Below are 12,401 nucleotides of genomic sequence, written 5' to 3'. Positions count from 1 at the left end.
CCGGCGTCGGTTACCGCGGCAGCCAGTGTGGGGAGCTGGGAGAAGGACCGGCTGTGGGACATACAGGTTGTGGGGTTGATTCAGGCCCTGCTGTCGTTTCCTTCGACAGGGGCTTGGCTTAAGTAAACATCCAACTGGGTAGATGGTTCACGTATTTAAGGAATTGCCTATCCTCAGACAGGGCACCGTTTATATAAGGAAAATCGTATCCCCACAGAGGCCATTTGGTGAGAATAGTTAACATCCCTCAACAAATATAAAAATTAATAAAATGAGGTCTTTTAAGGCTGTTACAGCCTTGTTTGTCAATGCAAAACAGCCCACAGACGAGGCAACGATGTAATTAATGAAACAAGCTCATTAACACAACGCAGACAAACACTGACGAAACGAAACGAAATAAACTAGAGTAACTAAACAAACAGACAGACACAAACAAGACGTGAATTAATGAATACATGAGGAATTAAGGCTGTTGAATTATGAGAAGCATAATGTGGTAAAAACTGAGTAGTACTATCTTTGACAATTGTAGCTTCTGTCGATAACTTAATGAAAAACGCACTCCTTTTCCAACAATCAATTTGTAGTGATTGACGGAGCTGGTCTGTGAGGAATTCTAGTATGAAGAGCTTTACAGTAAATATCATCTGGATGATTGATCGTTTAGCTGAACTAAAGCCCTTCCCTTGTGTTTGGAGTCCTTTGCGTGTTTAGCGTTAGCTTGGCCATGGCTCTGCAGTCAGAGTGGGTTTCTGTGAGGGGGCTCTCACCGGCCTTGGGGGATCTGAAAAAGGCCTTGACCCACACTGGGCACCAGCAGCGTGGGAGTTAACCCTACTGCGTCAGTCCGGAGCACTCCGGATGGTTAATCACATCCGTGGGATTCTTCAACTAACTCATTTTCAGCCCCTGCAATAAACATTAATTATTAACAGACAATGTGTTAGATAAGAAATTCATGAGTTGGTGCATAACACTTTATGTAATCTTTATGTATAATTCACCTCCTCAAAATGATGTATGATATTACCTACGCCGCATCTGAGAGACGTGCTCTACCCCTGCCTCCAGCGAGACGTGGAGGGGGTTTTGACCGAGCTCCTGTGATCCACACAGAGAGAGGTGGCCAGTTTGATGGTGATGGTGTGCACAGGGATGTCCCCGCACACGTGACAGGGGCGTCCCTGCTTCAGAGAGGGGGTCAGGGCCGCTGTGATTGGCTGCGGATGAGCTCTTGGGGGTCAGATCAGGAGCTCCTGCATGCGCAGGCATTTTTAGCTGCTGTTCGGGCCGGCTGCCGGCGAGGGCTGACAATGTGATGGCTCTCGAAATCCATTATGCGAGGCCTGAAGCTGGCGGTGCGCAAAGGAGGGGAGAATGGGATGAGGGGAGGGGAGGTGCGGGGACAGGGTATAGCTATGGCAGGAATGGGAGGAGAGAGGCAGAGATAGGGTGTGAGTAAGGCAAGTGTGGGTGAGGACAGCTTGGGGCAGGGCGTGGCTAAGGTCAGAGTGGGAGGAGAGGGGCCAAGAGAGGGCGTGATCAAGACAAAGGCAGGAGGAGACAGTTTGAGACAAGGTGTGGCTAGGGCAAGAGTTAGGAGAGGATTTGGGGATGGGGCATGTTAAAGACAAAAGAGGGAGGGAAGGGGTGGGGTTTTTGCTAAGGCGAGAGTAGGAGGACAGAGGCAGGGAGACAAAGGGAGGGAGCTCAGTAAAAGGAAGGAGATAGGGACTGTTTAAGTCAAAGCAGATCCTGCCCCTTCTTCCCAGAGCTTTCCGATTCCTAGCTTTCAGATGTCAGGCACGCTCACTGCTGAACTGCAGGCAGATTCAGATGCTGGGTGGTGCGTGTGGGCAGAGGCAGGTACGGTGCAGACAGTCATGCAGTGACACGCAGCGGCCCGTCTCTGAGAGGAGCGGGAAAGAGGAGGACCTGCAGCTCATGCAGCCCCTGTGCCCCTCACACGTGACGCTCCTGCAGAACGCTCCCTGGTGGCTGGCACCTGCTGCTGGACAGAGCTGTCCGACACGGCTCTTTAGCAGCGCCCCATGGGACGGGGGAGAGAGGAGCAACGTGCCACAGCATCGAGACTGCTGACTCACAGGCTGACAGTGGTGAGGGCACACACATGCACACACGCAGGAATACAAACACACACAAACACACACACACACACACACACAGGAATGTATACACACACACACTCACTCACTCATTCACACACTCACTCACACATACACATACACATACACACACACACACAGCAACGTATGCACAGTATGCACATTCTATAATTACTAATTAGCCACATGTTAGGTACACAACAAGTTAGTAGTGCACAACAAGGCAGGAGTGGGGGGTGTGTGTGGGGGGGAGAGGTGTGAACAATACTGCTACACAAATATGAAGTTTTCCAAATCAGACCAGTAATGAAACCAGGATACCACCTATAAACCCCTTCATTACAAGCATAAAACAATTAAACAGGCTGAATTGGACCAGGAAGAGGGTGGTGTATAATTGGAAAGGTAATTTTCCCCATAACTTATTTTCCCCATTCCCCTCGGCCCTCCCGAATAAACACACATTGACTGTTTTAATTCACCACAAAATTAACCAGTCTGACCTCAATTAGGGAGCTAATTGTAATCGGAGACTTCTCCGGTCTGCGGCTGTAATTGGTTTCAGGACTTGCGGTGCGAGTGCTGCATTCTGCAGCCTCCCGATCGCGCGTTCTCTAAAGCAGCTTTTCTCAATCGCTGCCCTCACTGTGGCGAGCCGGAGCTGGAAGCGGGACCGGTTCCTCGGTAAACAGCCACAATCAGACAGCGGGCCCCGCGTTTCCGATTCCATCTCTTATCAAATTCAGGCTAGCTTTTTCCCTTTGGTAGACAGATACGTCTGTGTGAGTGTAATCCTAAAAGGACACTTTCCGGGAATGTATTGAATCACACAATGCCCGCACTGTATTTTCTGAGTACCAGAACACAGCACCTAGGCTCAGAAAAGAGAGGATCTCTCATTTTTAATAACCTTTTCAAGACAATGTCATGTCTTGATGAAGAAGTATGGTAAATTTCTTGTGGTAAATTTTACTTATATTCTTAACAATTTATTTCAATAAACAGGTTTCTGTCAAATATTTTTATTTTGACTAAGTACCCAAATGTATGTATATACACACACCCAAACACAGATACTGTACATACCCTCTCAACAGACTTCCATCAGATACCCACTGTTTCTTTTTGGGAAGCTATACATTTTCCACTATGAGGGATACATTCTGAATGGAATCATGATCAGCAGAGTCATGCTGTTTGGAGTTTGGAGTGCAGTGCTTTATGGGAAAAGACAGCTGAACCACTGGTAGACTAAGTAAGCTTGTCACACCAGTACAAATTGCTATACAAATGAAATACCCTTGGGTTGCTAGGGCTTTTAATTTGAAGTGTCAAATGTTTAATATTTATTTTAAAAAATGGAGCTGGGACAGGCTGTGCAGACAGATGTAAATATCTTATGATATGAGATATGTATATACATATTTCTATATATATAGAGATAGATAGATTCTCAACATCCTCGATAGACATCAGATCCTTCTTCCCGGTCTGCCTGACTGCAGGGTATACAGACAGAGTGGTAAAGATAGGCTAACTCTGCTGGGAATGCTCCAGCACATGGCTGCTTCAGTCGCAGGTCTTTGAAGTCAAACTACAAAGCAGAAATGGAGCCTTTGCACCATATGACTGGGGGGTCAGGGGTCGGTGGGATGGGTTTAGATGCCTTCCCCGCGATGAGACCCTGGCCTTGGTCCCCTGGGACGGCCCCAGTTCAGATGAACTGCTAATGTTTAGTGGTACACATTAGCGTCCCCTCTCTCCCATAGGGAAGGGCCTGTCTGCCTGACGCAACCTAACAGGAGTTCACTGTAATCTCTGGGTGAAATTACAGGGGGTTCAAAGCTGGTGTGTTGCTGACTCCTGCTCTCTCTGCTGCTCAGAGGTTCAGAAGTTGAGAGACACAGATGGCAGAATACAAATGCAAATACAGCCTCAGCCTAATTCACAACCCCTTTTTCTTTTTCCCTTACTCTCTCAGTCTTGGGCTGACAGAAAATAAACTTTTTGAGGGCGAGAAAGTCATTTTTTATAGCAACTGTTTTCAAAGTGCTTTGTTCTCAGGAGGAGTTAGTCTGAATTCTCTCAGATTTCACAGATCCTTTTCTTGAGTTTAGACTCTTTCCGGTGTCTTCTGCAAGTGCAATTACTGGATTGAGATTCTTTTCTAAATACTAATAGTTTCATGAATACTAATAATACTAATAATACCAATACTACTAATTCTCCTACTACTAAAACTAACAATAATAATAATAATAACAATAGTAATAATTTAACTTCACACACCACTTAACCTCAGTAATAAAAACTTCATATGCCACCTGCTTGTGGTGGATGAGGCGGATTTATCAGAGATCCATCTCCATCACTGTTCTGAACATCCTCTCAATTTAAAAACAATAACTCTCTGCTCTGAGGTTGGGAGACGGTGGTGGGGGGTAAAATCATGATTGAGACAGACTCAGCCTACTTTGCTGTGGTTGCTGAGACCTATGAGATCTGCTATCCAGACACCTCCAAACAACGCTTTCCTTTCCTCTGATCTTGCCTCCCTAAATGATCCTTCCCTTGAATTCAGACACTTTCTTATATGAGATACAGAAGCAAATGCCTGTTCTCTGGGTCAGCTTCTTTTCCCTGCCACGGCGGTTTGTGTTACAGCATTAAATATTCAGCTGTCTGCGCCTGCTGCTGTCGTCTGACACAGCCCAGCTTTTCCTGAAAGCTCTCCGCTCTGTTGCCCGGCTGCACCTTGCCCGAGCTGCCTCTCCAACACTATTGCTGTTGGCCACAGGGGCGGCGCTGAGCGCAGCCCTCCGTGTCTGCATGCCGGGTACAGGCGGCTGGCGGGGCTTCAGCGTCAGCTGGTCCTTTCGCCGGCGTCAGCTGGCCGCTCTGCGGTTACCCAACCCTCCATATGGGAATTAATTAATAGAGAAGATCAGACTAAAAACAACCACTTCTACCACAATGAATTTCTCTGTGGCTCTGAAAAAAAAACAGGACTAAAAAATGAATGAGCTGAAAAGCAGTTGATTTTTCCTTGAAATGGGACAGATTTTCTGTGTTTGAGTGAGTTGTCAGTCTCTGTCTGCTCACGATGGAATACGGCATCAGTTACTGTCAGAGGAGAGAGATGAGGCAGCTGATCAGATGAAACTGTGACGATCCCTCTAGTTCTACTGTGACTATCACTCCAGTTCAACTGTGACTATCACTCCAGTTCAACTGTGATAATCACTCCTGTTCTAGTGACTATTAATCCAGTTCTACTGTGATTAACCTTTAATTTCTTCTGTAATGATCACTCCTGTTCAACCGCGATGTTCACTCCAGTCATGCTGTGATTATCACTCCAGTGATCACTGACAACATTATGACAGGCATGACTGTCATAAATTAATTGTTACTGGCAAACTTTCCCAATTGCCAGTGGGAAACACACAAGCCTATATTTATTTGTACTGTTCCATGTTACTTCCCATTCCCCTTACTGCCAGTCATGTTTAAATGGCTGTTCTGTACACAGAGCTATTCATATTGCAGAGATCACATCTATCAGGGTTACGTCATTTGTAAGAGCCTGGTTGTCATACAAACTGAAAGGCCCAGGCTTTTGGTAATACTCCATGGTAACATCGCTGCACCGTGGAGGGGGAGACCAGGGCAACAAATCATGACCCAGACACCGGCACAAAATTACCCCACTGGCTATGCTGTTGATAAAATCAACTGGATCAAGATCTCCATCTCAGAGCAATTATTTAGCATCCAATGACATTTAAATGTCCCCTGTTATTTAAAGAAGGGCCGCCATGCAGGAGTGAAGGTCAGCATGCGCCGGGGCCGAGAAAATGAGTCATTTGTGGGCAGCGGAGACTGATGGGAGGGATAAAAATACAGTGAGATGGAGCGAACATGGTGACAGAGCCACGTGGCCCCAGAGCTGAGCTGGATTCCTCTCCTGTCTCACTCTGACACTCACCACATGGCCTGTCCTCAGTGATGTATGACCGTCCCCCCGTTTGCCCACACAGAGGTGACACCGGTGACCAGATCTGTAGAGAGGAGGGGGTGAGCATACCTGTGTGTGTGTGTGTGTGTGTGTGTGTGTGCGTGCGTGTGTGTGCGTGCGCGTGCGTGTGGGTGTGGGTGTGTAATATTTATATGCGAGTGCGTGTGTGTGTGTGTGTGTATTCATGAGGACATACTTATATGCCTGAATGTCAATATGTGTATGTGTGGGCTTTGTGTGTGTGTATGTTTGTATGTGTGAGATTATGTGTGGTTGATATATGTGTGTGTGTGTGTGTATGTGTGTGTGTGTGTGTCTGTGTGTGTGTCTGTGTGCATGTGGTGTGCATGTGTGGTGTGTATGTGTGAGTGTTTGTTTTGGCATATCTGTATGCGTGCCTACACACAAGGCCCTCCAATCTCCCTGAGTGAGAGTGACTTGCACAAATACCAACTCAGTATCACAGCAGAAACAGGCAAACAGTCTGCTGCAGACATTCTCCGTGTGCGTATACACACACACACACACACACACACACACACACACACACACACACACACACACACATTTTCTCCTTATCGTCATTCTCTTCTCCTCAGACCCCGGGTCTCGTTCCGTGTGATCACTGCAAATCCCGCATCATGGCAGCAGCTCTGACAGAGTGAATTGAGAAAACAGAGCAGAACAAACACCCAGGGAGGAGCGGGGAGGGGGGGAATGGGTGCAGCTGCACCACGAGGTGCTCATCAGCTATCTCTTCTTCTCTTTCTCTTTCATCAATTAGAGTAAATTAGTCATGCTGTCCTTACAGGAGACAGACCCGCGGGAGTCTGCCGAAGAGAGAACCCTTCATTCTCCACAACACATGATGCCAGACCTGCTCTACTTGCATCAGGACCGCTCACCTGTATCCTAGCAACCAGCATCCTCTCAGCCCTGAAGATGCTCTTGGTCTGTGCCTCTACGCACCGTAAACACTGGAGGAATGAAAAAATGTCCGAGTGAGCCAACTCCAAACTTCAAACCAGCCAACAGAGGAAAAAAACTATCCAACATGATGCAGCACACATGACAAATTGCGAACATCTTTCCTGGCATCTCCAGCCCTGTGCTGCTCTACATATGACGAAGTGGGTGAGGAACTTGGTTCTGAAAATGTGGATCATGAGTTTGAATCCCAAGTTGCTAACGCCAGTGTACCCTTGAGCAAGGTATTTACTGCAATTTCCCCAGCGGATCCACAATGGATTACAGAGAATGTAAATTCCCCTCGTTTAAGTGCAGCTGCTGAGTAAGTACATAAATAATGTAATGTAAAGCGTTTACATCCCTCAGCCTCATTCCTGAAAATCCACAGGGGCTCATTCAGGGCTCAGCTGCTTACACTCAAAAAAAGAGTGTTATATACCTTTATCGCTTAAACCTGGGCTGCAGGAACTTTGGGTAAACCTGTGCAGATAAGGAACACCAACAGCACGCTTTCACAGCAGATTTTCCCGGGTGGAGGCTGATGTTTCTGGAAAGTCTGAAAGACTAGCGGTGGGGCGGTATCTCCGAGGCCCTCATACGCAGTGGCGGAGAGCAGGAAGCTCTTAACGTGCTGCCACTCTGCGTGTCTCTCCCAGGACAGCCAGTGAGAGCGTTCTGAGTTTGCATAGCAATGTTGCTGCAGCACCACCTTTGTCTGCAACTAAGTTATGGTCAAAATTAGTTGCAGATGAAATTAGTTGCGGGGGTCGGGGGCTGGGTCCCTGGGGAGAGTACAGTGCCCACAAAGACCCCCTGTCCCAAAAACACGACACCCCAACCACCCACTCACACACAAAGCACCCCACCCCAACAAAGTCCCACTTTCCCCAAAAAAAGTCACAGCGTCCAGCGAATCCTCGCTCCGCTGCACCCCTGGTCTCCACTGAATGCCGCACAATCTAAAGCTAATCCCATCGGTAATAGGAAAGTTTCTCCAGTCATTGCATCAGTGCACCCAAAGAGCCAGCTCCTCCCTCCGCTAGGCCGAGACAATGAGCCAATTCTCCACACCATGCCTCGAGGGGACCGGGCGGCTCGGCGCTGCGCGTCACTGGCTGAAAAGAAACAAATGAATAAACAAACGCGTAAATACATAAATGATAAAAAAAAGGGGGGGGCGCGCGAGAGAGCGGCCCTCTTCTCCTCTGTACTGTCCTTCTTTTCAGTCTCCCACCTGCAGGGGGACCTCCTGAGATGGCTGGGACTCAGCCTGGCTAAGCTCACAAAGAAACTCTCAAAGAAATCAGCCACGAATGCCATCAACCGACAAAGCGAGCTTTGTAACGGGGATATCTGAAAGAGATTGAGTTCTGGCCAGCGCGGCGCAGTGTTTTGCCGAACACAGAATCCTGCCTATTATCTTTCCAGAAAGTCGATTGTTCACCTGTTACTGCTGGGTGATGCAACGGCAGAATCCATTAGCAGCTCATCAAAGACTCTCCTCCACCCTTTCAGTCTTTGTCGCTGGTGCACAGAACTGGCGGTCTTTGTGTTCATTACCTCTGCTGGAGCGGTGAGGCAGCCCTAAGTTGCCTCTAAGCTCCTGGGCTTTGCCGGGTCTGGAGAGAAATGTGTAGCCACAGAACCGCGGGTCCTTCAGACTCACCGGCGCCAATGACAAACTGGGTTCGGTTCACTCCCAGGACACCGTGAGCCATACACCCCCGAATGTACCCGATCACCGGAGCCCGTCCTGCCCTGTGGATACCTGGCCATGTAAATCCTGACAGCTCTCTGAAACTGGGACCGTGGGGATAGAGGCAGTGCTAAAACATCAAAAAGTTCATCTGACTTACAGATAGCCTGGGCTCGGTACAGGAGTGCCAGAAGACCGCTGCCTCCGCGAGCAGCCACCTCTCAGAAATAGATTTCAAAGACCTGCGTTTGAAATTCTGCCCGAGCAGCATCCTACATTGGGCAAGCAAGCGCGCCAGCTGTCAAGGAGTTCTGACACGATCGAGCCAAGGACCGGGCCGCAAGCGAAACCGAGGCAAAGGCGTGCTGACATCCCATAATAAGGGGACTGGGCCCAGCTTGCCGTGGCCCCTTTTCCAGTGGCTGGGAAGGGGGGCAGGGGAGTGCAGGCCATGTCTATAAAATAGAAGAGCAGGATGGGGGAGGATGGATCAGAATGCGGCAGGATGGGTCAGGCTGGGGCAGGGTAGGGCAAGCTGGGGCAGGATGAGGCAGGATGGGGCAAGATGGGGCAGTAAGGGGCAGGATGGCTTAGGGTGGGTCAGGTTGGGGAAGGATGGGTTATGGTGGGTCAGGTTGGGGAAGGATGGGTTATGGTGGGTCAGGTTGGGGAAGGATGGGTTATGGTGGGGCAGGTTGGGGAAGGATGGGTTATGGTGGGGCAGGTTGGGGAAGGATGGGTTATGGTGGGGCAGGTTGGGGAAGGATGGGTTATGGTGGGGCAGGTTGGGGAAGGATGGCTTAGGGTGGGTCAGGTTGGGGAAGGATGGCTTAGGGTGGGTCAGGTTGGGGAAGGATGGCTTAGGGTGGGTCAGGTTGGGGAAGGATGGGTTATGGTGGGTCAGGTTGGGGAAGGATGGGTTATGGTGGGTCAGGTTGGGGAAGGATGGGTTATGGTGGGTCAGGTTGGGGAAGGATGGGTTATGGTGGGTCAGGTTGGGGAAGGATGGGTTATGGTGGGTCAGGCTGGGGAAGGATGGGTTATGGTGGGGCAGGGTGGGGCAGGATGAGGCAGAATGAAAGATGATGGGAGGTTCTGTACCTATGAAGTAGGACAGCAGGATGGCCAGCAGGGCGGCGGCGGCGATGGAGCACACGGCCGCGCACTTCCAGGTGCAGTACTTGGAGGGCTTCTTCAGCTTGAAGGCGCTCCTGGAGAAGGTGCTGCGAGGGAGCAGGCGGGGCGGGGGCGAGTACACCGTCCCGGACGTGAGGGGGTATCCCGGCGACGAGCTGCTGAACAGGGGCGTGGTCCCTGAGGATGTCTTAAACAGGAAGTGCCTGAAGAGGGAGAGAGAGGGAGCAGGAAAAGGGTAAAGCATTTAGTATCTGCATTTCTATCTACATAAACATACACTGTAGAGGACAGCAGTTTAGCATAGTGGTAAGGAGCAGGGCTTGTATCCAAGGGCTCACAGCCAGGTCGCATTGCTGGTTCGATTCCCTGTTGGGGCATTGTTGCTGTACACTTTGGAAAGGTACTTAACCCAGAATTGCCTCAGTCAATACCCAGTTGTATAAACGGATAACATCTAAAAACCGTTACGTGAGTAAGTCGCTCTGGACAAGAGTGTCTGTTAAATGACAATTATGTAATGCAGTGTCTGTGTTTGTGAGAGAGTGAGAGAGACATAGAGAGGAAGAGAACATGTGAGAGAGAAAGAGAGAGACAGAGGAAGAATAATGGAAGGGTGATGGATGTATCAGATGTGGCTGGGGAAGAGGAAAGAGATGTAGACCGGGGACCAGGTGAGGCCACTGATGGGGGACAGGGAGAGGCTAGCAGTGGGGTACAGAGGACCACAGAGGCCCTACTCTCTCTCCTCACTATGTAACACTGTCCCACCTCTGTTACCCAGAATTCCCCAGGACCTCTGAGGATAGGGGCCTGCTTGGGTCAGAGCTGGTGATTATTAGCAGCTAAGCATGCTGAGTGCCCAACGGGGCACATTTGGTAAGGTCAACCTGCCACTGGCAAAAAAGGACCTATCAGATTAGCCTGGAAGTGGAAACTGCAGTCCACACACGCAAAAAAAAAAAAAATCTCTGGGTTTGAGTGTCGTGAGAAAGCTTGTGATGTACACCTCATGCACACAATCATCAGACACACATGCAGCAGGCACACTTGTGAGAAGCTACAGCCCTTAATAATTTATGCACTGAGGTCGTCTTCCCCTCCCAGATGTATTGGCAAGCCCCATCCCTTATGTGATGTCAGACAGGAAATAAAGGAAAGTGAAAACTACAAAAGGCCTCAAGACAAGGCTCAATGAAGAACTGAAGGGCTTCTAAACAGAAGGGCATGGGTTCAAACCCCATGTGGGCCACCACTGTTATACCTTTGAGCGAGGCACTCAACTTCACAAAAACATCCATGCTAAGGTTGCTTTCTAAGCAAACTAAACAATAAAAAATTGTTATTATTGTTATTGAAAATAGTCTAAAAATACCAAAATATAGTATTACTACTACTGCTAGTAATACTAATAATAGCACACAGTGTGGGACACATGTACTTGTAAAGGATACTCTTACGAGATCACAGTTCTTCTGTACCCTATGGCAGGTGTCAAAATACAATCAGCAATCAGAAGAGCTAAAATACTACTAATATAACTTCTACAGTTTTGCTTTGCGTCTGAGTCATATGCTTCCTTAAATTCATCAATGAATTCACTGTCTGCTCTTTGGCAAATGAAGTCCTTTTTTGAGCCAACCTGCCACTATACAGACAGATAAACCAAACCACAGACAGCCAGTGTTCAGAAATAATGTATTTACGTTGAATATTCCCTGCGCTGATTATATTCTGTATAGCTTGCCTCGTGTAATGCCTTCTATTATTAATTTTGCCGGTTAGATGCCAATTTCTGTTTTTTTATTTCCATTTCCAGGGTGACCCTGTCTGTTCACGTTTTACATATCATCCGGCTATTTTTATGCAGTGGGATTTTCGCGGAGGTTATCCGGGTTAAGTACCTTGCTCAAGGGTATGGCGGAAGCAGCCTCCTCTGGGAGCGAAACCTGCAACCTTCTGGTTATGAATCAAGTTCAAAGCAGGCCCCCCCCCCCCCTTACAGAAATGCAGTGGGATCTCGTCCAGATTGCTATTTGAGAGTGATGCCGAGGTTAGAGCCTCATGCAGAGAGAGAGGATTTGCAGTTTAGCACAGCACCGGTGGGGGGTTCTCAGCCACACAGTCTCTTGCTCTGTACTGACCCAGTCCGACTTGTCCTCTCCCTCGTTTGGTTAGAAAGAAGGGTCTGTTACCCCATGTCGTGCCCTTTGGTTCAGCTCGCACCCCCTACCCCATTGCGCGGGGCAGACGAGAATCCATCCAAATCTGAGGACCCTGACCGGCCCTCTTTGATAACAGCTGCTCCCAGACTGTGCTTCCATAAAACCCTTCCTCTCTTAGATCTCATTCCACTCCCCCCCTCCCCCAGGCCCCTCCTTGTCTCCACAGAAGATAACCGTGGTCCACCTCTCCCCGGCTTCTCCGTCTGCCTCCCCGACTTCCACATGGGACA

At 48.9% G+C, this 12,401-nt stretch overlaps 1 protein-coding gene across 3 annotated transcripts in view; it reads right to left on the bottom strand.

The window, feature by feature from the left end:
* The window catches only part of LOC118775144 (teneurin-2-like), a 220,770-nt gene that overhangs the window by 48,707 nt on the left and 159,662 nt on the right, over positions 1 to 12,401 (bottom strand). For all 3 annotated transcript variants that reach the window (XM_036524890.1, XM_036524891.1, XM_036524892.1), the window contains one exon: positions 9,914 to 10,152. In XM_036524890.1, the coding sequence (XP_036380783.1) occupies positions 9,914 to 10,152 (239 nt within the window). The remainder of the gene's footprint in view (positions 1 to 9,913; positions 10,153 to 12,401) is intronic.

This window comes from Megalops cyprinoides, chromosome 3 (genome assembly GCF_013368585.1).
Source record: "Megalops cyprinoides isolate fMegCyp1 chromosome 3, fMegCyp1.pri, whole genome shotgun sequence".
Classification (NCBI taxonomy): domain Eukaryota; kingdom Metazoa; phylum Chordata; class Actinopteri; order Elopiformes; family Megalopidae; genus Megalops; species Megalops cyprinoides.
Note: the sequence above shows the minus strand (reverse complement) of the source record. Positions and strands in the feature narration are given on the sequence as shown.